This window comes from Blennius ocellaris, assembly GCF_963422515.1.
Source record: "Blennius ocellaris genome assembly, chromosome: 24".
Lineage (NCBI taxonomy): Eukaryota > Metazoa > Chordata > Actinopteri > Blenniiformes > Blenniidae > Blennius > Blennius ocellaris.
In genome coordinates this window covers 13,622,994-13,650,493 of record NC_137673.1, presented here as the reverse complement: position 1 = coordinate 13,650,493, position 27,500 = coordinate 13,622,994, and the positions used below count along the sequence as shown (strand labels likewise).

At 46.0% G+C, this 27,500-nt stretch overlaps 2 protein-coding genes across 12 annotated transcripts in view; one reads left to right on the top strand and one right to left on the bottom strand.

The window, feature by feature from the left end:
* The window catches only part of LOC308147483 (NACHT, LRR and PYD domains-containing protein 12-like), a 104,475-nt gene that overhangs the window by 5,496 nt on the left and 71,479 nt on the right, over nt 1-27,500 (top strand). For 2 of the 5 annotated variants that reach the window (XM_080519648.1, XM_080519649.1), the window contains 5 exons: nt 1-299; nt 1,108-1,281; nt 1,902-2,084; nt 7,331-7,513; nt 7,802-8,186. The exon at nt 1-299 is cut by the window's left edge and continues 1,490 nt beyond it. In XM_080519648.1, the coding sequence (XP_080375774.1) occupies nt 1-299; nt 1,108-1,281; nt 1,902-2,084; nt 7,331-7,513; nt 7,802-8,036 (1,074 nt within the window). In that variant the 3' untranslated portion in view covers nt 8,037-8,186. Of the gene's footprint in view, nt 300-1,107; nt 1,282-1,901; nt 2,085-7,330; nt 7,514-7,801; nt 8,187-27,500 lie in introns of those variants that run through there. The other 3 variants (XM_080519651.1, XM_080519650.1, XR_013937156.1) reach the window with 2 other exon arrangements.
* The window catches only part of LOC308147478 (protein NLRC3-like), a 241,740-nt gene that overhangs the window by 207,551 nt on the left and 6,689 nt on the right, over nt 1-27,500 (bottom strand). For 4 of the 7 annotated variants that reach the window (XM_080519623.1, XM_080519628.1, XM_080519627.1 and 1 more), the window contains 3 exons: nt 27,182-27,355; nt 26,414-26,596; nt 24,574-24,756 (listed from right to left, as the gene is read on the bottom strand). In XM_080519623.1, the coding sequence (XP_080375749.1) occupies nt 24,574-24,756; nt 26,414-26,596; nt 27,182-27,355 (540 nt within the window). Of the gene's footprint in view, nt 1-23,475; nt 23,788-24,111; nt 24,286-24,573; nt 24,757-26,413; nt 26,597-27,181; nt 27,356-27,500 lie in introns of those variants that run through there. The other 3 variants (XM_080519625.1, XM_080519629.1, XM_080519630.1) reach the window with 3 other exon arrangements.

Genomic DNA, 27,500 nt, shown 5'->3' with positions numbered 1-27,500 from the left:
AGTGTCATCCAGAACCTGAAGAAGATTGACAGTGAAGAAATGTCTCCTGACAGAAGCATCAACATCTTCCACTGTCTCACGGAGATGAAGGACGTCTCAGTCCATCAGGACATCCAAGACTTCCTGAAGTCAGGGAACAGATCAGAGAAGAACCTCTCTGAGATCCACTGCTCAGCTCTGGCCTACATGCTGCAGATGTCAGACCAGGTCCTGGAGGAGTTGGACCTGCAGAAGTACCAGACCTCAGAGGAGGGACGACGGAGGCTGATCCCAGCTGTGAGGAACTGCAGGGAGGCTCGGTGAGTCCACATGTCTTCATGGTCACATGTCTCAGTGATGCTTGTACAAAGTAGTTCCTGCAGTTCCTCTGTGCAGATGTTCCTCAATGATCTGTCATGAAGAAACATGTGGCTCAGCACTGTGAGTCCCACTGTGGATGTACTGATCATATTGATGATGAAGATCAGATCACTGATGCTTTATTTCTCTTCATGAGATCTGATGATGAGAAAAATCCAGAAAAAGACCAAAATGATCATTTTGATTAAAGTCATTTGATTTTAGAATTTTAAAAACCAGATAAAGAAACTCAGAATGAGGTGAACAAAGATCAATTCAGTGAATCTTCTTCCTCGTCCTGCTAAGAAAGAAATGAAATACAGTCAGAAATAGAATGATTTACTAAACATGTCACCTGCTGCTTTAAGAAGAGAAATATTTACATGAATCTGCACTCAGTAAAACTGATCTTTTGGATCTTCAGTGGTTCTAGTAGAAGAACAATCATCTGACAAATGTCCAGACTGAAATAATAAAATATCACAAAGAATTGCTGACGACCAGGATCTTTGATCTTGTACCTTTCAATGTCGTAACCATCGTCCAGAGGACGTTGAATATAAACAAGTAGCAGGACGTCCAGCTCCACTCCACAGCTTCACTTCCACATGTTGAACTGAAGACATGAACTCAACATGTGGAACTCCATGTTCTCTCCTTCACGTCCACATGAAGCCAAAGTCAAACCCAGAGAAGATGATCTGAAGCTCTGATGTCCAACAAAGTGTCCTCATAACAACGTCCTGTCCTCTCTGTGTCTCATTACAGACTTTCTGACTGTAACCTCTCTGGTCCTCACTATGAAGTGATCTCCTCAGCTCTGAAGTCTGACCCCTCCCATCTCAAACTTCTGGACCTGAGCAGGAACCAGCTGGATGATTCATCAGTGAAGGTTCTGTGTTCTGGACTGGAGAGTCCAAACTGTAACCTGGAGACTCTGAGGTCAGTTCACTGTCTGGAGGTAGAATCTGTTGAGGAGTTTAGGAGGATCCAGATGTTGGAGGACAGAGGTGGACTGAGCTCTACAGCATGTTAGTGATCAGCATGTTTTTTTTTTTTATTAAAAAAACGACATTTTTAAATACATTACAGTCATTCCAATGTGCTTTTATAGAGAAAATAGAAAAGCCCAACATATCCACATGAGCAGCAGGTGTGTTTGTGACTGTGCAAAGAAAAACTCCTCCAACAGAGAGAAACTTTGTAGAAACCAGAGAGAGGTGGAGGAATTCTGTGGACCGGTTGGGGTGAAAGGATAGAGGAGAGGAGAGGAGAGGAGAGGAGAGGAGAGGAGAGGAGAGGAGAGGAGAGGAGAGGAGAGGAGAGGAAAGGAGAGATTAAACCAGCCTGAGCAACAACAGAGCAAAAACCAAAATAATCACAAAAATTATAACAAAAGCAAAAACAAAAGTATAAAAAACAAAGAAGAAAATAAAGAAAAGTCTGGAGAAGAAAAAAAAGTCTGAAGAAGGTTCAGTCTTCCAGTCTGAACCTTCTTCACTCTCAATGACTTCAACATCACACTTTGTCCTCTAATCTCACTTCTTTCTCTCTTTATTCAGGTTGAGGAGCTGCAGTTTGTCAGAGATCAGCTGTTCTTCTGTGGCCTCAGCTCTGAAGTCCAACCCCTCCCTCCGGAAACATCTGAAACATCTGGACCTGGGTGGGAACCAGCTGCAGGATTCAGGAGTTGAGCAGCTGTGTGGTTTTCTGGAGAGTCCACTCTGTCGTCTGGAGACTCTGAGGTCAGACTCCATGTTTGAGTTTGTGTGCAGTGAAAGTTGTGTTCCACTAAAGGTCAGACATCAGGCTGATATGAGATGATCCACAGAACAAAGATCACATCAGTGACAATAATAAGCTCCTTCTTCTTTCACTTCCTCGGGGCTCCAACCTTCTTCAGAAGAAGAAATGAACAACAAGGATCAGTGTGATCAGTCTCTTCTGAATATGATCAGCTGCTCATTTCAGCTCATGTAGCAGCCCAGCTCTCTAAAGTATTATTGTCTGAATTGAATTAGAGGAGCTGTGACTTAAAGGCTGGGGGGGTCGGGTTGGTGAGCAGCTAGTTACCACCAAGGTTTACCAGTAGGGGGCGACACTCAAATGACCCTTCTTATTATAAGACCATGAGAAATATTCACACAGTTACTTAAAGGACCTTTAAAAAGCAAACATATTTATTTACAGTAAATCACACACTATAAATTAAAGGCTTTTTGTAAATGAACTGTGGAGTTAAACAACTATTTTAGAATGAATTTATATCAAACTAAACAACCCAACAAACACCTAAATAATGAAAAACTATCCAGTCAATACCTTCAACCTTTTACCTTTATAAAAACCTCTGAAGCCTTTGTTCTACTGTGGAATAACAGTCACTTAAATTCACAGGACTTACAGTCGTGCTGCCAGAGACTTCAGACGTCCTTTTGTCCACTAATTCATCAATCTTCCAGTGAAACTCATCAAAAGTCCAAAGCAGCTCTTCTGCCACTTGCTCTGACTTCCAGGGGCAATAAAATCCATCTCCAATAGAACTGCTCTCTTTTTTCACCTTTACTCCTCCGACTCTCCTCTCTGTGGTCTCCAGGTGCACAGCATTAACCCCGCCCCCTTTTGGCTTCAGTCTGACCAATCACAACACTGTGTGTGTGTGTGTGTGTGTGTGTGTGTGTGTGTGTGTGTGTGTGTGTGTGTGTGTGTGTGTGTGTGTGTGTGTGTCCTGGTCCAGATGTTGGAGGACAGAGGTGGACTGAGCTCTGCAGCATGTTAGTGATCAGCATGTTGATGAGACTCTTCTCCTCCTGGTCCTTCAGCTGTTTGGACTTTTGACTTTAAACTTCATTACTGTTATTAGAATTTATTCTATGTGCTCCTTATTATCAAATGTCTTTTTGAAGATTATCTTTTAACTCTCATCATGTTTTTTATTGCTTTTATATATAATTATTGCCATTCCCCCTTTTATAAAAGAAATAGAAAACATTATCTATGTATTGCCATTCCCCCGAAATAGAAAACATTAAATAATCTTTTACTTTTAATTCAACATTACTTTTAATTTAAAGTATTTTCCATTTATCTTCTATTTTATATCATTATATAACACTTAAGAGCCTCTCTAGTTGGATCACTGTGCTCCTCCTGTTCTCCTCTGTCAGTGTCTCTCATGAGAACTGTCCTGGACAAAACATCGTCTCATGAGAAGGTCATGTTTCCACCTCATGCTCCTCGTCTTGTGGTATTTCTGATGTCTCACAACAATCTCTGCAGAGAACCCACGGTCTGTCCTGAACTTCTTATCAGGCAGGTGGTGTTCTCTTTGTACCACAAACAACGTCTGAGTCTGTTGAGGGACTGGAGGACGATGGTCAACAGGATGAGAGGCTGAGGAGACAGTCTGAGTCTGATGAGGGACTGGAGAACGATGGTCAACAGGATGAGAGGCTGAGGAGACAGTCCGAGGATGCATCAGTAGATTTAATTATCATCATTTGAATTCAAAGGGAACGGCTTTGCCCGTCGCATTAGTTTGACTTTTAACAGGTAAAAAAACCGTAAGACTAGTTATTGTCTTCTTTCCTAGTTGATTTATTTATTGGTTGATTAACTTTGATTAGGAGGTTAGGATACACGCAAGAGGAGCAAGGTGACGTCGCCCGGTTTGGCGCAGCCGGGGCCACACCCTGGAGCCAGGCCCGGGGTGGAGGCTCGCACGCGAGCGCCTGGTGGCCGCATTCTTGCCCGCGGGACTCGGCCGGGCTCAGCCCGAAGGGACGACGCAGGCCCCTCTTCCTCATCCTCCTGTGGACCCACCACCCACAGAGGCTGCCGTAGGGGTCGGGTGCAGTGTGGATTGGGTGGCAGTCGACGGCAGGGGCCTCGACGACACGATCCCCGGACACGGACTCTGGCTTTTGGGACATGGAATGTGACCTCGCTGGGGGGGAAGGAGCCCGAGCTTGTGAGGGAGGTTGAGAGATACCGGCTATATATAGTCGGGCTCACCTCCACTCACAGCTTGGACTCTGGAACCCAGCTCCTCCACAGGGGCTGGATACTCCACTTCTCTGGAGTTGCCCGCGGTGTAAGGCGGCGGGCTGGAGTGGGCTTGCTTATTGCCCCACAGCTCAGCCGCCATGTGTTGGAGTTCACCCCGGTGAACGAGAGGGTTGCGTCCCTACGCCTACAAGTAGGGGACAGGTCTCTGACTGTTGTCTCGGCCTATGCACCGAACAGCAGCTCAGAGTACCCAACCTTCTTGGAGTCCCTGGGAGGGGTGCTGGGTAGTGCCCCAACTGGGGACTCCATTGTTCTCCTGGGGGACTTCAACGCCCACGTGGGCAATGACAGCGAGACTTGGAAGGGGGTGATTGGGAGGAACGGCCTCCCCGATCTGAACCCGAGCGGTGTTCTGTTATTGGACTTCTGTGCCAGTCACAGCTTGTCCATAACGAACGCCATGTTCGAGCACAGGGGTGTCCATAAGTGCACATGGCACCAGGACACCCTAGGTCGGAGGTCAATGATAGACTTTGTGGTCGTGTCATCTGATCTCTGGCCGCGTGTCTTGGACACTCGGGTAAAGAGAGGGGCAGAGCTGTCAACTGATCACCACCTGGTGGTGAGTTGGATGCGCTGGACTGGGAGGAGGCCGGATAGACTCGGCAGGCCCAAACGTGTTGTGAGGGTCTGCTGGGAACATCTGGCCGAGCCCTCCGTCCGCGCAGCCTTCAACTCCCACCTCCGGGAGAGCTTCTCACAGATCCCGAGGGAGGTTGGAGACATTGAGTCCGAGTGGACCATGTTCTCCACTTCCATTGTCGAAGCTGCTGCTCGGAGCTGTGGCCACAGGGTCTCTGGCGCCTGTCGTGGCGGCAATCCCCGAACCCGGTGGTGGACACCGGAAGTAAGGGATGCCGTCAAGCTGAAGAAGGAGTCCTACCGGGCACTGTTAGCTCATAGGACTCCCGAGGCAATCGACAGGTACCGGCAGGCCAAGCGAGCCGCAGCCCGGGCTGTGGTGGAGGCAAAAACTCGGGTCTGGGAGGAGTTCGGAGAGGCCATGGAGGAGGACTTTCGGTCGGCCTCGAGGAAATTCTGGGAAACCGTCCGGTGCCTCACGTTTGTTTAGTTTAGAAGTCAATAATCTATTGTTGATTTTATAAACCATTTAATTTCTGGATCTCTGTAGAAGGTCTGTAGAAGAACTTTAAGTTGTATAACTCATTTTCCACACTCTAAATTTCTTTTGCTTTACTATTTTAGATATTGAGTCAAGCTAGGGTGACTTTTACTCATAAATTTTGCGTCACCAACTTCATTACTCTCATTAGTTTTTGTACAACAGCTTCCCATTTTTTATTTCTTTTGCAAGTGTGATCTCATGGAGAGAAAATGTCTCATGGACCTGCTACTTCCTCCTTGAAAGACGAGCTTCTAGAGCAAACCTGTGGTTCACTCCGGTCTTCCACTAGGTGTTCTATCACAGGAGTAAGAGCAGTTTTAGATTCTCCCATAATTCCACCTGATGAGTCAGCAATAAGAGATTACTTTTACTCCCCAGATAGATCTTAGTCGTCACCGTTAACTTTACCGATCGTCTGGGTTTCGAAAATAATTTCTCTTCATACACAGTCCTTTGGTCAGTCACAGTCACTCGAGTACTCTTTGTTTCTATTTCTATAGCGCTTACCCGCGGACAATTATTTCGTGGGCGCTTACTCGCGGACAACTATTTCTTCTGGATATTAGGTCTTGCCTAAAATGATCGGGTTAATCGAGTACCTGTTCCTCCGATTATAATTTAATTTTATCTCCAGTCGTTTAATTTTCTGTACCTTCACTACACCAGCTTCACTAAATATCCAGTGAATATTAGGATCAATATTCATTTACTCTTGTCGTCAGTCTAGTCATCACTTACTCTCTCTGGGTTGTCCTCGGATCCCGTCAAGCCCGCCTCTGGCAGGAAGTTCTGGACCTACGTCAGCTGGCCTGCTAGGTAATGGTAACCTGCAGGTCTTAGTTTTTCACAAAGGACCTGGTCCTTTGCCGTGCACGTAGACAGCCGTCCGTTTGAACTCCCTCCAGGGAACGGGTTATGTTGGGATCCGGCTCGAAGGACCAATTGTTAGGTTCAAAACCTGCAAGAATGAGAGAAGAGAGACAACCCCAGTATCGAGAGCAATAAAGAGTCAAAACAATAAGTCAGCTTGTACAAGGACAGAGAAATGAATTCACCTCCGGAGCTGAAGTTCACCGATCTGCCCCCATCTTCATTTCTCTGCCCCGTTTTATTCAAAGTTAGAGTAGGAGGTTCCATTTTCATACACAGACAAAGCAGGTTAACACTGGTTTCCAGGCCTGTGTGTGTGTGTGTGTGTGTGTGTGTGTGTGTGTGTGTGTGTGTGTGTGTGTGTGGGTGTGTGTGTGTGTGTGTGTGTGTGTGTGTGTGTGTGTGTGTGTGTGTGTGTGTGTGTGTGTGTGTGTGTGTGTGGGTGTGTGTGTGTGTGTGTGTGTGTGTGTGTGTGTGTGTGTGTGTGTGTGTGTGTGTGTGTGTGTGTGTGTGTGTGTGTGTGTGTGTGTGTGTGTGTGTGTGTGTGTGTGTGTGTGTGTGTGTGTGTGTGTGGTTACACTTCTATATGGTTCACACAGTTGAAGCAGGAGTCTCAGATCAGATGTCCCCCGGCCCAGAGGCCAGAGACCTTGAAGAGTCTCAGAGTGGTACAGTTTCAATAATACAAAGACTCGTGCCCTTGCAGGTGTGAAACAGTGAACAGTGGTTATAATAGACATGCATGAAACAACGATAACTTACAAAATGTTAATTCCCATTATATCAAGTACTAATAATAAACATAAAGTACAAATTTACCTAACAACTTTACATTTCTAAACTCTTCCAGTCTGAACCTTCTTCACTCTCAATGACTTCAACATCACACTTTGTCCTCTAATCTCACTTCTTTCTCTCTTTATTCAGGTTGATGGGCTGCAGTTTGTCAGAGATCAGCTGTTCTTCTGTGGCCTCAGCTCTGAAGTCCAACCCCTCCCTCCTGAAACATCTGAAACATCTGGACCTGGGTGGGAACCAGCTGCAGGATTCAGGAGTTGAGCAGCTGTGTGGTTTTCTGGAGAGTCCACTCTGTAGTCTGGAGACTCTGAGGTCAGTTGACTGTCTGTTACTGTTGTAGAAGGAGGAATGTTAGTGATGTGAGACTCTGGTCCTGCAGTGAGAGATGGACTGAGCTCAGCAGCTTCTTACTGATGTGTGTGGACATGAGGAGGAGTGTGAAGGTTGTGCTGACATGAGGATGATGAGTGTGATGATGAAGATCCACAACAACAGAACAGCTCATTGATCAGGACTCAGTAATGAGGAGCTGCTCATTTCTCCATCAACACATCTGATTGGTTCTCCTCATTCATTCTCATGCTTTCTCTCTTTATTCAGGTTGATGAACTGCAGTTTGTCAGAGATCAGCTGTTCTTCTCTGGCCTCAGCTCTGAAGTCCAACCCCTCCCACCTGAAGAAACTCGACCTGCGTTTCAACAAGCTTCAGGATCCAGATGTGGAGCAGCTGGTTGGTCTTCAGAAGAGTCCAGACTGCAGCCTACAGACTCTCAGGTCAGTAGATGTTGGAGTGAGTCCCTGCTGCTTCCAGCAGGTTTCTACTAAACACAGTTAGTGTGAGAACAAAGATCCAGTGTTGGACGTCTCAGTGAGGCTGTGAGAGGACAACGCTGAGCAGCTTCAGGATTGGACAGCAGAGGACACAGTCAGCCAATCAGAGGAGCCACAGGCTGGTTGTGTTGGTCTGACAGTGGTGGTCCTTCATGAGCTCTGAGCTGCTGCTGTGGACAGGACTGAAGTCCTGGCTGCTCCTCAGAGACTGTCCTCATGTCCTCTGACCTCTGTCCTCATGTCCTCTGACCTCTGACCTCTGACCTCTCTTCTCTCTGCAGGTGGAGCTAGACCAGAGAGGACGCTGTGTGTCCTGAAGGTCCACTGAGGACAGCAGAGCTTCATCCAGCAGTGAGCGACAGAGGAACCACCAGAAGATCTGCTGAGTGTCGGTGGTGCAGTGTGAAGAGCTGAGAGAGTCCAGCATCGAACCAGGGTTCCTCCTGCTCCTCCTCTTCCTCCTCCTCCTCCTCTTCCTCCTGCTCCTCCTGCTCCTCTTCCTCCTCCTCCTCCTCTTCCTCCTCCTCCTGCTCCTCCTGCTCCTCCTCCTCCTCTTCATGTGTTGGTTCATTGGAAGCTGTAGAGATGTTTTGTTGTTAGTCTAAATTCTTTGTTGAGGTTTGAATCCCGTTCCTTCATGTTGGACCTTAACAAGTGTCCTTCAGAGGACAATGAGACTCTGGAACCTTCAAAGAGGGACCTGGTGTGTGTGGGACTTTTCCAGCTTGTGTAAAGTGGAGCAGGAGCTGGTCAACACTCCATCAAGCTGTTCTCCACCTTCACCTCCATCACCTGAGGACGTGTCCACAGCACAGAGAGTGGACAGAGCATGGACAGAGACCGTTGGTGTTCCGGTCACGTCTCATTGTGTCTTGGTCTTGACATGGAGGAACCTGGGTCATGGAGGAATTGACAGGACAGGATCATGGTGCAGTTTGCTGAAAACTAATTGATTTGAGTTTTTAGGAAATGTTCTGCCTGTACAGTAATATACAGTAATATAACGTACTGCGTGATTTAAGTGTGTAATTGTGAAAGATGTTGATGTTGGTAAATGATCACGTCAATATGGACCACAGACAGTACAGTGTACACTATTTTTAATAAATGAACATAAGCTGCACCCACCAGATATAAAAAGAATATATATTTTTGTACATATACAGTACAAACACTTGTCTATCAGTACATGTGTCCACGTTGTAACAGGGCATGAATTTCACTGTGGGATTGCAGGTTTTTTCTTCTTCTTTTTTAAAAATAAACAAGTTTTAAACACTGCTTCCATGGTGGGTGACGGACTGGACTGGAGGGAAAGAGAGGGAGGGAGGGAGGGCAAGTGAATTACTGCAAAAATACACAAACACTGAGGGTTTCATCTCAGGTCATAAAGTATTTGCTGGTTGTGATTGTGAGGAGAGGATTGGTCAGCCTGGAGCACAGCCATGGAGTCCAGAGTTACGTGATGCACCTAAACGCATCATCCATGTATCTTTGACATGAAGCTCGTTTACCTTTAAAAATCCATAAATTAGCATCTTTGTTTAAGCCACTGAGTTTAAAAAGTGTGAAAAAAGTAGCATCTGATAGTCCAGACATTACGAAAGGTTCCGCTACGCGACATTTGGTAGAACAAAGTCCCGCCGAGGCCAATTACATTTGCAGCATCATCTTATCAAAACCAATCACGATGCCTGCTGTAGCTTTCAACTTCCAATCAAATGTCCCCGCGAGCAAATTGCAGTCCCGGATCATCTTTCGTTCAACCAATCAGGAGACGGCGTCTTCAACGACCAATCATGGAACTGCACGGCGTGACATCATCAGAACCAATCATGGTGTCGGCTCTGTCTTTGAAGATCCTTGCTGCTCCTTCTTACCTGCAGCTATTTTTCCGTGGATATCAACAGAGAAGGTGAGACTTGTTACCGTAATCAAATGAAAAGGCCCTAGCAACTTGTTGCTAACTGCTGCTAGCGAGGCTTCCCTCCCGGTGCAGCTGTCGTTAAAGATTGTTTGTCCCGGTGTATGAATAACCCTGAAACTTGTATGTATAAAAACAATAAAGATGTAAAGATGTGTTTGCATTACATCTGACACCAGGTAAAGCAGCACTAAAAATGCCCTGCAGGAGGCGCTGTGGCTTAGCTGGTCAAAGTGTCTGTCTAGTAAACACAAGGTCCTGGGTTCAAATCCCAGCAGTGCCTCACAACATTAATTCAATTAACCTTTAATGATATAACAATGTGCTCTCTAGCGCCACCTCCAGTCACTAAAATGACCAATGTCCTCCACAGCCATGGTGTGATATCTCTAGGAATGTCGTAGAGATCAAACCAAAACTCCCAGTGGAAACCCTGAGAAAAAAACTGCTCCATTTATTGTAGCAATGAATGATTGTAGAAAAAGCTCTTTATGTATTTATTTCTAAATGTGGCCTTAGTAACTGATGAAGGGTCAAATCAGGGTTTCATGATGAACTCATAAACACTGGTGCTAAAAGGGGGTTAGCACTATACGTGGCTCATAGTGGCTCTGTTGTGCTACAAGGAGCCACGTTGCTACTTTCTGTATTTAACAGCTTTGTGTGCAGGAGTATAAATGACATGATCACTAACAGGCACTGATTAGCCCCCTTCTGCCCATTATATACATAGATATATGTTGTATACATCTTTTTATTGGTTCAGTTATGTGCTTTTGAATAAGTATGTTTCTTCCACAACATATTTGTTGTTTGGTTGGTTCAACATCATCTGGCCCTACAGTTTATCACATCTCACAATGTAGTATTTAATAGTCCACGATGTATTAGAATTTACCATTTGAAGTGCATTCTTTTCAAAATAGAATCCACACTCTCTCTGTTCTGCCTTCTGTCTCTGTTTCCATTATTAATCCTACTGATTGATCAGCTGTGTCATTACAGACTGTCACTGTCAGTGTCTAATGTTGGATTTACTTGGTTCTAAGTAATATCTGACTGTTTACTCAGTACACTAAGTCTCTTTGTTGAGCTATGATTTTATTTCATATTTTGCTGGTTCAATGTGTGAGAGTTCACTTTTATTTGTGAAGTTAAAGCCGTTCATTCCGTCTCTTTTTGGCCAAATTCAGCTCAGATCCAGATCAGATCCATAATGTGATTTGTTAACAAGTGAAACAGGAAATGGTCTGTAAGGTGTAGTACGGCGTGGCTCCGCCCTTCCACCATGTCTCAGTTTTTTTTTACTGAATAACTAGTCCTGCACTGCTGGAGCACAGACACAAAAAGAACATCAGGATGAGGTTGTTGTGACTTTAAGATTCAGAAAACTGCTTACAAGAAAATTGGAAAAACCCGCAAAACAACCCGCATCTCTTCCTCATGGAAGAGATGAAAGGAGATTTAAGGAGATCAGCTTATGCTGCCATGGAGATGCTGAAAACAAAGGAGAGGCAGACACACACTATTTCATCTGGAACTTTCTTATTTTAAGCACCTGAGGTGTTTTACAAACCTAACGTGAGAACTGAGCAGTGTTGCCACAGTTACCTTGAAAAACTAATCTGATTACTAATTACTAGTTACTCCTTTAAAAGTAACTCAATTACTTTACTAAATACTTGTTTTTAAAAGTAACTAAGTTAGATTAGAAGTTACTTTTTTAGTTACTTTCAGCAGCTGTTGACAACACCCCCCCCCCCATCGTCTGAACATAAAGGTTACAACCTGTTTTGTCCAAAACTCTGCTGATCCCTGCCTCCTGCACCATGTTTCTACATATTTAACCTTTGGCCTCCATTCTTTGTTGTATTTTTTTTTACTCACTCGTTTATATTCAAAACATTTTAAGACCACATTCCGGTCCTTTCCTAACCAGCCCCCTGACAGTGTCTTAGAAGAACTGCTTTCATCTGAGCCTTTGAAGAAAGGCTCCATATCAACATTTTACAACTGTAAGCTGTCAGAGTGTGAAAATATCTCCACTCTCGACCACACCAAGTGTTTTATGGACAAAATATCTCAACAATGTTTTTTGACTCTTTATCAAATTGCATGATAATAAACTAACTCCTATTTTATTTCCTCATGAGTGGCCCTAAAACTCTTCTGCAGTAACAAGTTGGTCTGAGTTTCTGAAAAAGGAGTGTTTCTGCTTCCTCTTCATGGTTTGCTTTGTGGGCCTCCTGATCTAGAAGTGTTGATATCCATGCTTCATATGGTAGGATAGGTACTGCACTTTCCTCTTTTATTGAAGAACTATTCTTCCTCCACATAGTAACAATCCTGACTCATTGTCTTTGTATACAGTCAATGTGTTGAGAGTCGTGTCATAAAAGGTAGTAGCCTCCTGGTCTGCAAGGAAAAGGTCTTGAAGCACATCTTCACACTCTCCAACAGACAGAACAGCTTGCTTGTCTTTGGTCTTAGCCTCCTCCTGAGCCTTACTGACAGCTGAGCCTTTCATTTGTAACCTTGTGGCAGCTCTCCACACCGAGGCAATGACTCTGACCTGTTTAGATAAACGACTGAAGCTCCTTTCATCAACAAGTAACTTAACTACAGAGTCAGCTTGGGGTCTGTGAATTCCTCCCAGACAGTCAAACGTCTTTGGATGAGCCACAGGTTCATTGCAGTCATGGGTTTGCAGTGCAGTATTCTGTTTTCTCTCCTGGATTCTGGTCAGTACTGCTGAGAAAGCCTTCCTTTGAAGTTTTTCTATGCTCTCCTTGGTAATTACTGAAACCTCTTTAGCTGACTTTTTCGGCCACTCCTCCATTGGCTGCCTCAGGAACCGAGGTCCATTTTGTCATTCTGAAACCTCATTGAGATCCTCAGGAGGATCTTCCTCTAGGTATGTCAGCAATGTTTACGTCTCCCGGGATCTACCACCAGTCCTCAAGTGGTCCAGCCTTGCAAACCCTGTTCACAAAGAAGGTCTGGTATCCATAACTGTCTCGCTGTATAGCTCCCAACACAGTTTGGCTGTCCAGCAGGTGGAACCATTGTTCTACTTCCATTCGGTTGTGCTTTTCAATACATTTTCCAAGTCGGGTTGCAAAGACTGCTGCACAGAGCTCTGCTTTGACTGGCTAGTTAGCTTCAGTTTTTACTATTTATTTATTTATTCAGTTTATTACCTACACTACAACTCTACTACAACCCCCAATAATTACATTTAAAACACAACAAACAGAAACTCCCATAATGCATTGCAGCTATCAGCTACTTTATTGCTACACATTATTAAAATGGAAGATAAATGTGTGAGATCTGGGATTGTTAGAACCATGAGTGTGATGGTGTGGCTTTAATGTCCTGTAGTTGTTGTGTAATTCACTAGAATGTTCCGTCACTCTCAACAAGTCTGCAATGAACCTCCTGGAACTGCCGGCGCTCCACAGCGCAGCAGTTTTACTGTGAAAGGTACAGGAAGCTCCCAGCTTCAGACACCAGTTGAGCCGCAATTCTACGTTCCTCTCTGGGTGGCTTTGCCTCCTTGCGTCCCGCTCTGGGTGGCTTTGCCTCCTTACGTCCCTCTCTGGGTGGCTTTGCCTCCTTCCGACCCTCTCTGGGTGGCTTTGCCTCCTTACGTCCCTCTCTGGGTGGCTTTGCCTCCTTACGTCCCTCTCTGGGTGGCTTTGCCTCCTTCCGACCCTCTCTGGGTGGCTTTGCCTCCTTACGTCCCTCTCTGGGTGGCTTTGCCTCCTGACGTCCCTCTCTGGGTGGCTTTGACTCCTTACGTCCCTCTCTGGGTGGCTTTGACTCCTTACGTCCCTCTCTGGGTGGCTTTGCCTCCTTACGTCCCGCTCTGAGGTGCGCTTTGCCTCCTTACGTCCCTCTCTGGGTGGCTTTGCCTCCTTACGTCCCTCTCTGGGTGGCTTTGCCTCCTTACGTCCCTCTCTGGGTGGCTTTGCCTCCTTACGTCCCTCTCTGGGTGGCTTTGCCTCCTTACGTCCCTCTCTGGATGGCTTTGCCTCCTTACGTCCCTCTCTGGGTGGCTTTGCCTCCTTACGTCCCTCTCTGGGTGGCTTTGCCTCCTTACGTCCCTCTCTGGGTGGCTTTGCCTCCTTACGTCCCTCTCTGGGTGGCTTTGCCTCCTTACGTCCCTCTCTGGATGGCTTTGCCTCCTTACGTCCCTCTCTGGGTGGCTTTGCCTCCTTACGTCCCTCTCTGGGTGGCTTTGCCTCCTTACGTCCCTCTCTGGGTGGCTTTGCCTCCTTACGTCCCTCTCTGGGTGGCTTTGCCTCCTTACGTCCCTCCAGGATGAACTGCAGTAGGACGGAGGCTCAAGAGCCACAGTGTAGGGACCAAAGAGCCGCGGGGTGCCGACCCTGTCATAGAGGCTAGCCACTTGGCTAATAGCTCTCTTCTGGTCAGTGGGTCAGGAGTCTTTCTCTTTCTTTTCAAGAAGGTCTTGGCCTGTTCTTGTTTTCTTCTCCTTCTTGAGAAGTTGATTGAGGATATTATGTAAATCTGGTCCTTGTCTTGGCGAGATGATTTGAGAAAAAAGGAACGATTAAAATCACCTTAATTTAAACAAAAGGATCGTTTTACTTTGTTGAGATCTCACAAGACTACAGAGAGTTTGTTCATTTCCAAGGAAAGACATTTTTCATTTGTCATGATGCAGTCATAACATGTGAATTCTGACTCAGGAATGAGACTTTTTGCCACTGAGATCGTCCATTAATCATCGATCAGTAACAACCATTAGTCATGTTTTCAAGCCTCGTTGGCGCAGTAGGCAGAGCGTCAGTCTCATAATCTGAAGGTCGTGAGTTCGAGCCTCACACGGGGCAACAGGTTTAGCTAATTTGCTCAGTGTTGAACAAGAACAGTAGAAAGTCTGATCACTTTCAAAAACCACAGACAATCCAGTGATTTCAGTCAAATGTATCACTGAACGTATTAATTCAATATCAACATTATTGACACATTTCAAAGCAGGAAGAATAGTAAAAGTACAAATGGTGGTATTCAACAGTAAACATCAAGAGGCTGAGAAAAAGCGTCTTGTCATGCAGGGTAAGTAACCACAACCACTGCATGAATGATTGAGACCAAAGAGAAGCAGAATTTTCAGCATCTTAGCAAGTTTTCCTGGAGAAAGATTCGTTCCTGAACGGTTCCATTATTTCTTGCAATAGTGATTGTTGGTCAGTATTTGTGAGACTCACAACAAAGACACTTTGGAGGTTTATTCCAGGTTGATTTCAGACGAGCCTGATTGACAACAAATGCCACAGTAAATGTGTTTTCAGTGTAAATTCAACTCTAAAAAGATCCTTCCTTCCTGTTGCTGTTGCTTACGGCCATACCACCCTGAACACACCTGATCTCATCTGATCCTGGAAGCTAAGCAGGGTAGGGCCTGGTCAGGACTTAGATGGGAACAGCTCATGACCCCCCAAGTCCCTGTTGCTGGTCTTGGGGTTGAGCAGAATCCTGGATCAGAGGATTTTATGGGCTTGTGCCACCTGCTGGCCAGTTAATGTCACAACACTTTCTTTTAATGTAATTTCAGCTCATTGAAGGAGATTTATTATGTATTCATTCAGGACGATATAATTCCTGGGATTGATTTCATCCCTTGAACAATATATTCTGAAGTCTTACATCTTAATGGAGAAGGCCAGAGGATTCCAATTTACCAGTCACATTTGATCTCCAACAGATCAGAACTTTTGTAACTCAAGACAGATTCTTTTCAGGTCTTGTTCTCCTATTATGTGATTGTCTTTAAGATCTGTCTGGAGACACTGTTTTCACACTCACTACATTTTTACTGACAATAACACACATTTTAAATGCCAACAACATTTTATTAAGTGTATTTAGTATACTGAAACCATTATGTATTAACACAAACATTTAGTGTTTTGATATGAAATAATAACTACTATGAATTTACAAATACAATATAACAATAGTTAACAATGTAAAAGATTTACTGTTTAAGATTACATTTGTTAATGTCAGAAAATGTGAAGGCAAATTTACAAATAACAAACATAAATACAACGATGTAATGCAAGACAAGTCACAACTATTTAACAATATACATATATAGACTTTTCATTTTCTACAAACACACCAAATGGAGGTGTTAATCATTCCTCCTCTTCTCCACCACAGTTTTAAAATGTTCACAGCTGGTGTACACCACACCCTCAAAACCAGGCGTGGTGGATTTTCTTGTTGTTGGGCAAAAGGTAAACATCTTCTGGTTTCCACGTACTTCTTCTTTTGATGGCGTGTACCTTTTTCGCAGGCCACCACACTGCGGTACTCGGCACGCCACACAGGGTTTGTTAGATTCCTTTGGCATGACGGTCTTGACGATGGGTGCAGGGGGGGGGGGACAAACACCTGACTGCTGGACGGCCCAGCAAACTGAATAGACGGTGCCCGAGGCTGTGCTGGGACCACCAGCAGTATTGGTGCTGCTGAGACGGAGGTGGGGTGTGGGAGGTGGTCCTGGTGGCCTTGGGCTGGATGGTCCACTTTGAAGGTCCTGCCACCGGCTCTGGTTCCTCAGGCTCCTCAAAGTCCAATCTGCAAATACACAATAGACCATGAGGATTCAGGGACGAGGATTAGCCATTTAACATCATTCAGAAGTAAAAAACATGCTCCCTGCCAAAGAGCACCTCGGCCTGCCGGTTCATGCGCTGGATCTGCCGGGCCTCCATGCACGTCGTGTGGCGCCCCTGGACACCAGCAACCTGGAGGGATTCCACTCGGCTGTTTCACTGAACAGCAAACGCAATCAGGTACACCTGAGAAACAAATGATGAAAACAATATCTTATGTGTATCTGATGAATAATTTATAACCAAATGGTGTAACGGTTAGCACTCTGGACTCTGAATCCAGTGATCTGAGTTCAAATCTCAGTGGAACCTGACTTTTCATGAACAAAAACACAATGTGAGTAGATCTCTATCCTGCACTGAGTGCAAACACTGAAAATAACCACTGACAGCAATAATGACTCACAAGTAGTGATGCTCAATGAAGCCTCATGAACCACTTCTTTATTTTCTCACCACCAGATGGCACTGTTGGTTTGAAGGTTGACACTGAAGGACTGAAGCAGTGGAGTGTGTTTTAAACAGTTTTTTGTTCCTGCAAGTATTCAAAATATAATATTAAACAGAAAATGATTTGGCATGAATGTGGATTAATGTGATAACTTATGTACAATTATTCCAACAGGTCTCCCTGAACCAGAACCAGAAAGAACCAAACACAAATATCTCATGGTGGCTGATAATGATCCTCCAGTTGTAGAGTCACTTAGCATAGCAAGCAGAACATAGTTCATTCTAGATTCTTTTACTTTGAAATCTCATGGCAGAGATCATGAATGCACCAGGAACATCCAGCTTGTAAACAAAGCCAAGTAACGAAACCCTTTATTGGATTCAGGTGTGCTGCAACTGGGAGAAACAGTGTGTCTGATCGCACTCCAGCAGCTCAGCGCCAGAACACGGAGGCTCCGAGCTTCTCTAAGGTAAAACTCTATACTTCCTATTTCATTGGACTTACACTTTCTTACTGGCCTTGTTTTCTCACTGGGAAGAGAAAATCCCTGCTGACTTCACACACTTGTGATCCCAAGTCAGATCCTGAAAACCTGAACTGTCACTAGCAGAGGATGGTTTCGATCCATCGACTTCTGGGTTATGGGCCCAGCACGCTTCCACTGCGCCACTCTGCTTAGTGCATGACTGCTTCTTCCCAAATCAACTTTCCTTGTAGGATCTTGTTTCCCACTGAGGTCCTGGTTTAGGTGTATGAGGGACATGAAAGTCTACTTGAATTGATCCCCCAACCATTTACTGGAGCACCATTTGTTTCCAGTGTGGTTTTGGACTTGTTGACAGTGTTGGCTTGGAGAGAAAATTCTTGGACGACCAAACAACATCATCAGGGTGAAGGTGTGAGATGAGAGGAACTAGAGAACCCAGAACGTCCTCGGCTACACGAGACCTGGAGTCGCTACTGCCGAGTACCTCAGGGCCATGAGGGTCGATATGATAAAAGCATCAATGTATGTTAGTTTACGGCACGTATATAAACGGCAAACACACACAAGAAACCATACATTCATAACTTTTTCGGGACAATTTCAAAAAAGCAACTTATCGCTAATATGTAGCTTGTGCCTGTGCATTCATGTTAAAAATGCCATCATTTCCTGTCTGACAGTAGAGGAAGCATGAGAGTCTGCACCCAGACCACTCTCGATTTGAGGAACTACATTTATCCAGAGCTTTGAAAGAGGCATTGGTGGGATTTGAACCTACACCATCTGAGAGACTGAAGCCTTAATCCAGTGCCTTGGATCGCTCGGCCACAGCACCTGCAGCAGTTTGTTATCACAAAGTAAAAGAGGCTGAATTAATAATCATTTAAACTGAGAACAGGCTGAACAAAAACCTGTTTCAAGTTAAAACTCCCAGTTCTAGTCTTTTCACTCCATTTCATTTTCTAACAAATTTCTAACAAATCACATTACGGATCTGATCTGGATCTGGGGCCTCATTTATAAAACCTTGTGTAGGATTTCTACCAGCTTAGCTTCCAAGATCAGATGAGATCAGGCGTGTTCAGGGTGGTATGGCCGTAAGGATCAGTGACACGAAGAAATTACCTTTTTATAGGTGAAAATACACTGAAAACCTGTTGATTGTTCCATCTGTTGTCAATCAGGTGTCTCTCAATTCAAACTGGAATAAAGCTCCAGAGTGTCTTTGTTGTGAGTCTCTCTCAAATACTGACCACCAATCAGAGATTGGTCAGCTGATGGAGCTCACCTGGGGTCCGTTTCACGAAGCAGGTTTAACAAGCCATGAGCTTAACACCGAGCTCTGAGTTGAGTTACACTGAGACAGAAAACGCGGAGTTTTCGGTTCCACAACACCGGATTTTGATCAGTTTGATGAACTCAGAGTAGTTTCACCTGGAGTTAAGCGCGTGCACCACGACTCTAACAAGACCGCATCAATGGAGCCCCGATTCAACAAGTCACCATGACAACTGAGACGCGGAGGGCAGAGTTTTATACGCCAGTGGAGCAGGAAGTATTGATCCCATCATATGGCGAATATGAACATATAAAAACAAAAAAACACAACAGCGCAGCGGCTGCTAAAGAGAGGGAGGCGGCGTGGAAGAAGATTGCTGCTCAAGTGAATGCGGAAGTTCAAACGTCTTTGTCATCGCAACATTATTGCAAGGGAATACTGCTTGATGGGAGCTTATTAATTTATTTCTTTTGGGTGCAATTCCGCGGGGGAGAAGCCTCTTGGCAGCAGCTGAAAGTGAAATATAAAAACATTGTCCAATCGGGTAAGACCGCTGCTAATTTAATTGTTAATCAATACATTTCTTAACGTAATTTCCATCATGTGTGACATTGTACAGTAAATATCAAGTGGCCATTTGACTGTGAGGTGTTTTATTCCAACATAATGTTGTTTTCAAACACATAAATGTCTTCTCACCCATATCATGTGCTGTCAAATAACTAAGGCTAAACTAAGACAGACTTTACTCAGCCAACAGAAAGAAGGCAGATGTAAAACGGGTGGTGGCCCAGCACCTCCACCTTTAACAGAGGCAGAGGAGCCCTAAGCCAGAATGTTGGGAGGCCAGTGGCTGAGGGAATCCCTGGAGGAGCTCCTCTTCAGAGCTCACCCCTCAAGATACCACTTCCTTCATAATATAGAATATGCCGAGGCCTATATATCTCTTTAAGCCTCCTTTTGTTCATCTTTATTTCCCCATCATGTCTTTTTTTGTCACCCAACAGATTGTGATGGTGCTCTCTGCCTGCTGGACCCCCTCATGCCACAACAGACCTTGTAAGTAGGCAACAATCCAAAGATCTTGCTAAATGGTAGTTTAAATATACTGAAACATATTCATGTAGGATGAAGAGTACGAGGAAACCCTGTCTGCTGCCTTTACAGAGGAGGATCCACAAAGGCCTATAGAGGTATGATAGTTCTCATCCCGTTTACATTTCTGAAACATTGTGGTGGAATAAAGAGTGATATTTTGTCTACACTGAAGTATTGACACATTATTTTTAACAGGGCCTGGCTGGGCAGCAGCAGGAGGGTCCCTCAACATCCACTGCAAGGACTGACACAGTGAGACAGATGTTCAGTAAACACCAGAGGTTCATTCTGGGGAATTCATGTCCAACTGTAATAATTGAATGTCCTCCTTATGTCCTCCCAGTTATCTGTAAAACACATCTATAGACTCCACCTGCTCCAGAAGATGGAAACAACTGCTAAGGAAATGCAGTAGTTGGACCACCAGATTAGAAAGGCAGATGTGTAAATGGAACTACTGGAGCACAAGTTAAGGGTGGGTGTACAGTCCCAGGTGAATTATGCTAACTACTAACTACATTAACTTAACTAGCTCTTGTATTTGTAGGAAATAAAGAAGACCAAATGAATTGTGCATCATGTCTTTATTTGGTGGTGGTGGTGGTGATCAGACCCCGAAGTGATGATGTCATATGGTGTCTCTGACAGCTCTGCCGTCCTGCATAGCTGACAAGTCAATGTGTACTTTATACTTGGTATAATGGGAATTAACATTTTGCAAGAGATCGTTGATTCATGCATGTTTGTGTTGTTGGCTGCTTTACGCCTGCCGGGCCACGAGTCATTGTACCTTGTACTGATGAGAAGAGATTTTAACGGCGCCGCTCTGAGACGTCTTCAAGGTCTCTGGAGGAATATCTTATCTTATAGCGTTCCTACCTTCTCAGCTCACATAGAAGCATGCTTTCACACACACCACACACACACACACACACACACACACACACACACACACACCACACACACACACACACACACACACACACACACACACACACCAGTGTTAACCTTACTTTGTTGTATCATGAATAAGAATGTAACCTCCTACTTCAACGTTGGGAATAAAAGCGGGCAGCAGAGGAAGAACGGGGAAGATTGATGAACGAGCTGTCAGGTGACTTCACTCTCTGCCCTTGAGCAAGAATCTTGATTGTTGTGACTATTATTGCTCTCCATACTGGGGTTGTCTCTTTTCTATCCTTCTAGCAGGTTTTTCACCAAACAGTAAACGAGCTTCATGCTGAAGATACATGGATGATGCGTTTAGGTGCATCACGTAACTCTGAACTCTGTTGCTGCGCTCCAGGCTGACCAATCCTCTCCTCACAATCACAACCAGCAAATACTTTATGACCTGAGATGAAACCCTCAGTGTTTGTGTATTTTTGCAGTAATTCACTTGCCCTCCCTCCCTCCCTCTCTTTCCCTCCAGTCCAGTCCGTCACCCACCATGGAAGCAGTGTTTAAAACTTGTTTATTTTTAAAAAAGAAGAAGAAAAAACCTGCAATCCCACAGTGAAATTCATGCCCTGTTACAACGTGGACACATGTACTGATAGACAAGTGTTTGTACTGTATATGTACAAATATATATAGTCTTTTTAAATCTGGTGGGTGCAGCTTATGTTCATTTATTAAAAACAGTGTACACTGTACTGTCTGTGGTCCATATTGACGTGATCATTTACCAACATCAACATCTTCACAATTACACACTTAAATCACGCAGTACGTTATATTACTGTATATTACTGTACAGGCAGAACATTTCCTAAAAACTCAAATCAATTAGTTTTCAGCAAACTGCACCATGATCCTGTCCTGTCAATTCCTCCATGACCCAGGTTCCTCCATGTCAAGACCAAGACACAATGAGACGTGACTGGAACACCAACGGTCTCTGTCCATGCTCTGTCCACTCTCTGTGCTGTGGACACGTCCTCAGGTGATGGAGGTGAAGGTGGAGAACAGCTTGATGGAGTGTTGACCAGCTCCTGCTCCACTTTACACAAGCTGGAAAAGTCCCACACACACCAGGTCCCTCTTTGAAGGTTCCAGAGTCTCATTGTCCTCTGAAGGACACTTGTTAAGGTCCAACATGAAGGAACGGGATTCAAACCTCAACAAAGAATTTAGACTAACAACAAAACATCTCTACAGCTTCCAATGAACCAACACATGAAGAGGAGGAGGAGGAGGAGGAGGAGGAGGAGGAGGAGGAGGAGGAGGAAGAGCAGGAGGAGGAGGAGGAGGAGGAGGAGGAGGAAGAGCAGGAGGAGGAAGAGGAGGAGGAGGAGGAGGAAGAGCAGGAGAGGAGGAGGAGGAGGAGGAAGAGCAGGAGGAGGAGGAGGAGGAGCAGGAGGAGCAGGAGGAGAGGAGGAGCAGGAAGAGGAAGAGGAGGAGGACGAGGAAGAGGACGAGGAAGAGCAGGACGAGGAGGAGGAGGAGAGAAGCAGGAGGAGGAAGAGAAGGAGGAGGAGGAGAAGCAGGAGGAGGAAGAGGAGGAGGAGGAGGAGGAGGAGGAGGAAGAGGGGGAGGAGGAGGAGGAGGAGCAGCAGGAGGAGGAGCAGGAGGAGCAGGAGGAGGGGGAGGAAGAGCAGGAGCAGCAGGAGGAGGAGCAGGAGGAGCAGGAGGAAGAGGAGCAGGAGGAGAGAAGCAGGAGGAAGAGGAGGAGCAGGAGCAGCAGGAGGAAGAGGAGCAGGAGGAGGAGAAGCAGGAGGAAGAGGAGGAAGAGGAGCAGGAGGAGGAGGAGGAGCAGGAGGAGGAGGAAGAGGAGCAGGAGGAGGAGGAGCAGGAGCAGCAGGAGGAGGAGGAGGAGGAGGCGGAAGAGGAGGAAGAGCAGGAGGAGCAGGAGGAGGAGGAGCAGAGGAGGAGAAAGAGCAGGAGGAAGAGCAGGAGGAGGAGGAGGAGAAAGAGCAGGAGGAAGAGCAGGAGGAGGAGGAGCAGGAGGAGCAGGAGGAGGAGCAGGAGGAGCCGGAGGAGCCGGAGGAGGAGAAGGAGGAGCAGGAGGAAGAGGAGGAGGAGCAGGAGGAGCAGGAGCAGGAGGAAGAGGAGGAGGAGGAGGAGGAGCAGGAAGAGGAGGACGAGGAGGAGCAGGAAGAGGAGCAGCAGGAGCCGGAGGAGCCGGAGGAGGAGAAGGAGGAGAAGGAAGAGGAGGAGGAGCAGGAGGAAGAGGAGGAGGAGCAGGCGGAGCAGGAGGAGCAGGCGGAGCAGGAGGAGCAGGAGGAGGAGGAGCAGGAGGAAGAGCAGGAGGAGGAGGAGCAGGAGGAGCAGGAGGAAGAGGAGGAGGAGGAAGAGGAGGAGGAGCAGGAGGAGCAGGAGGAGGAGAAAGAGCAGGAGGAAGAGCAGGAGGAGGAGGAGGAGAAAGAGCAGGAGGAAGTGCAGGAGGAGGAGAAAGAGCAGGAGGAAGAGCAGGAGGAGGAGGAGGAGAAAGAGCAGGAGGAAGTGCAGGAGGGAGGAGGAGCAGGAGGAGGAGAAAGAGCAGGAGGAAGAGCAGGAGGAGGAGGAGGAGAAAGAGCAGGAGGAAGAGCAGGAGGAGGAGGAGGAGAAAGAGCAGGAGGAAGAGCAGGAGGAGGAGGAGCAGGAGGAGGAGCAGGAGGAGGAGGAGGAGGAAGAGCAGGAGGAGGAGGAGGAGGAGGAGGTACAGGAGCAGGAGGAGGAGGTGGAGGAGCAGGAGGAAGAGGAGGAGGAGGAGGAACCCTGGTTCGATGCTGGACTCTCTCAGCTCTTCACACTGCACCACTGACACTCAGCAGATCTTCTGGTGGTTCCTCTGTCGCTCACTGCTGGATGAAGCTCTGCTGTCCTCAGTGGACCTTCAGGACACACAGTGTCCTCTCTGGTCTCAGTCCCTCCACCTGCAGAGAGAAGAGAGGTCAGAGGTCAGAGGTCAGAGGACATGAGGACATGAGGACAGTCTCTGAGGAGCAGCCAGGACTTCAGTCCTGTCCACAGCAGCAGCTCAGAGCTCATGAAGGACCACCACTGTCAGACCAACACAACCAGCCTGTGGCTCCTCTGATTGGCTGACTGTGTCCTCTGCTGTCCAATCCTGAAGCTGCTCAGCGTTGTCCTCTCACAGCCTCACTGAGACGTCCAACACTGGATCTTTGTTCTCACACTAACTGTGTTTAGTAGAAACCTGCTGGAAGCAGCAGGGACTCACTCCAACATCTACTGACCAGAGAGTCTGTAGGCTGCAGTCTGGACTCTTCTGAAGACCAACCAGCTGCTCCACATCTGGATCCTGAAGGTTGTTGAAACCCAGGTCGAGCTCCTTCAGGTGGGAGGGGTTGGACTTCAGAGCTGAGGCCAGAGAAGAACAGCTGATCTTTGACAACCTGCAGTTCCTCAACCTGAATAAAGAGAGAAAGCATGAGAATGAATGAGGAGAACCAATCAGATGTGTTGATGGAGAAATGAGCAGCTCCTCATTACTGAGTCCTGATCAATGAGCTGTTCTGTTGTTGTGGATCTTCATCATCACACTCATCATCCTCATGTCAGCACAACCTTCACACTCCTCCTCATGTCCACACACATCAGTAAGAAGCTGCTGAGCTCAGTCCATCTCTCACTGCAGGACCAGAGTCTCACATCACTAACATTCCTCCTTCTACAACAGTAACAGACAGTCAACTGACCTCAGAGTCTCCAGACTACAGAGTGGACTCTCCAGAAAACCACACAGCTGCTCAACTCCTGAATCCTGCAGCTGGTTCCAACCCAGGTCCAGATGTTTCAGATGTTTCAGGAGGGAGGGGTTGGACTTCAGAGCTGAGGCCACAGAAGAACAGCTGATCTCTGACAAACTGCAGTAAATCAACCTGAATAAAGAGAGAAAGAAGTGAGATTAGAGGACAAAGTGTGATGTTGAAGTCATTGAGAGTGAAGAAGTTTTTCATTATTTAGGTGTTTGTTGGGTTGTTTAGTTTGATATAAATTCATTCTAAAATACTTGTTTAACTCCACAGTTCATTTACAAAAAGCCTTTAATTTGTAGTGTGTGATTTACTGTAAATAAATATTTGTTTGCTTTTTAAAGGTCTTTAAGTAACTGTGTGAATATTTCTCATGGTCTTATAATAAGAAGGGTCATTTGAGTGTCGCCCCCTACTGGTAAACCTTGGTGGTAACCAGCTGCTCACCAACCCGACCCCCCCAGCCTTTAAGTCACAGCTCCTCTAATTCAATTCAGACAATACTACTTTAGAGAGCTGGGCTGCTACATGAGCTGAAATGAGCAGCTGATCATATTCAGAAGAGGCTGATCACACTGATCCTTGTTGTTCATTTCTTCTGAAGAAGGTTGGAGCCCCGAGGAAGTGAAAGAAGAAGGAGCTTATTATTGTCACTGATGTGATCTTTGTTCTTCTGGAGAGCTGAATTGATGTGACAGCAAACAGAAGCAGTGTCCAGTGGGAGGACAAGTCAACAGCCAAGCTTACTGGACATCAAGACAACAAGTCCAGTTTGTGTAAAGGAGGACAAAACGCTGCAGCAATTTAAAGTGTATTTAAAAGATGTTAATAGGACTAAATTACAGTTCAGGGTGAAAACAATGAATTAAACAAGTCCACTGTGATTAAAACTAGACACTCCTATAGATATATTTGATCTTCCTGTGTCTCACATAGAGTCTAAAAGGTTCAAACAGAGTTGGACTTTCCAGGCAGCAGCAATAGTGTGTTACTCTAAAAGGCCAGCAGGGGGCGCATAGTGATTGAAGGCAGTGGAGCCCCCAGGCGGAGTCCTGTACGTACTGCACCTACAGTTTATTTGAAGGTGTGAACATTTATTTTGAAGGGGTGTTTGCTTTTGTCTCTTCCTGGTGAGCCGTCAGCAGAATGTGTTGCTGGGCTGTTTTCCTCTGTGTTTCTGTACACACCCCCGGGGCTCGCCAACCACCATCTTCTCTGTGCACAGAACGGAAAATCCCCCCCCGGCGCTCACAACGCAGACGCTGGGGGGAGGGGGGGTCTGTGTGGACTATGGTATTGAATCCTGGCGGCGCCACTGATTGGAGGAGCCTCAAAGCTGCACAGAGGCAGCTGCATATTAAATCCTGCAGCCGAGACAAACGCCAGCTCAAGCTGTCTGCCTCTTTGTTTCCTGCTACAGGATTTAATGTCACCCTCCATGACACACACTGGGTCAGGGGGGCAACAATGGCAGAGTGAGTGAGAGTTTGGAGCTCCAGCTGGGAGATCAGTGACTCTTCATCCAGGAGAGATCAGCCTGCTTTGAAAGCTGAAGGTGAACATGGAGCCTGTCAGAGCTGGACAGTGAATTGTCCAGTGCAGCACCTTGTTCTTCTACCAAGCTTTGAAATGTGGAGCTCCACACGGCTCTGCCACAGTCACAGGACTAAAGTCTCAGTTTCTCATGGAGATCCTCAGTGTGGATCATCTCATATCAGCCTGATGTCTGACCTTTAGTGGAACACCACTTTCACTGCACACAAACTCAAACATGGAGTCTTACTCTAGAGTCTCCAGACTACAGAGTGGACTCTCCAGAAAACCACACAGCTGCTCAACTCCTGAATCCTGCAGCTGGTTCTCACTCAGGTCCAGATGTTTCAGATGTTTCAGGAGGGAGGGGTTGGACTTCAGAGCTGAGACCACAGAAGAACAGCTGATCTCTGACAAACTGCATCTACTCAACCTGAATAAAGAGAGAAAGAAGTGAGATTAGAGGACAAAGTGTGATGTTGAAGTCATTGAGAGTGAAGAAGGTTCAGACTGGAAGACTGAACCTTCTTCAGACTTTTTTTTCTTCTCCAGACTTTTCTTTATTTTGTTCTTTGTTTTTTATACTTTTGTTTTGGCTTTTGTTATAATTGTTGTGATTATTTTGGTTTTTGCTCTGTTGTTGCTCAGGCTGGTTTAATCTCTCCTTTCCTCTCCTCTCCTCTCCTCTCCTCTCCTCTCCTCTCCTCTATCCTTTCACCCCAACCGGTCCACATAATTCCTCCACCTCTGACTCTGGTTTCTACAAAGTTTCTCTCTGTTGGAGGAGTTTTTCTTTCCACAGTCACAAACACACCTGCTTGCTCATGTGGATATGTTGGGCTTTTCTATTTTCTCTCTAAAAGCACATTGGAATGACTGTAGTGTATTTAAAAATGTCTTTTTTTTAATTTAACATGCTGATCACTAACATGCTGCAGAGCTCAGTCCACCTCTGTCCTCCAACATCTGGATCCTCCTAAACTCCTCAACAGATTCTACCTCCAGACAGTGAACTGACCTCAGAGTCTCCAGGTTACAGTTTGGACTCTCCAGTCCAGAACACAGAACCTTCACTGATGAATCCTCCAGATGGTTGAAGCTCAGGTCCAGAAGTTTGAGATGTGAGGGGTCAGACTTCAGAGCTGAGGAGATCACTTCATAGTGAGGACCAGAGAGGTTACAGTCAGAAAGTCTGTAATGAGACACAGAGAGGACAGGACGTTGTTATGAGGTCACTTTGTTGGACATCAGAGCTTCAGATCATCTTCTCTGGGTTTGACTTTGGCTTCATGTGGACGTGAAGGAGAGGACATGGAGTTCCACATGTTGAGTTCATG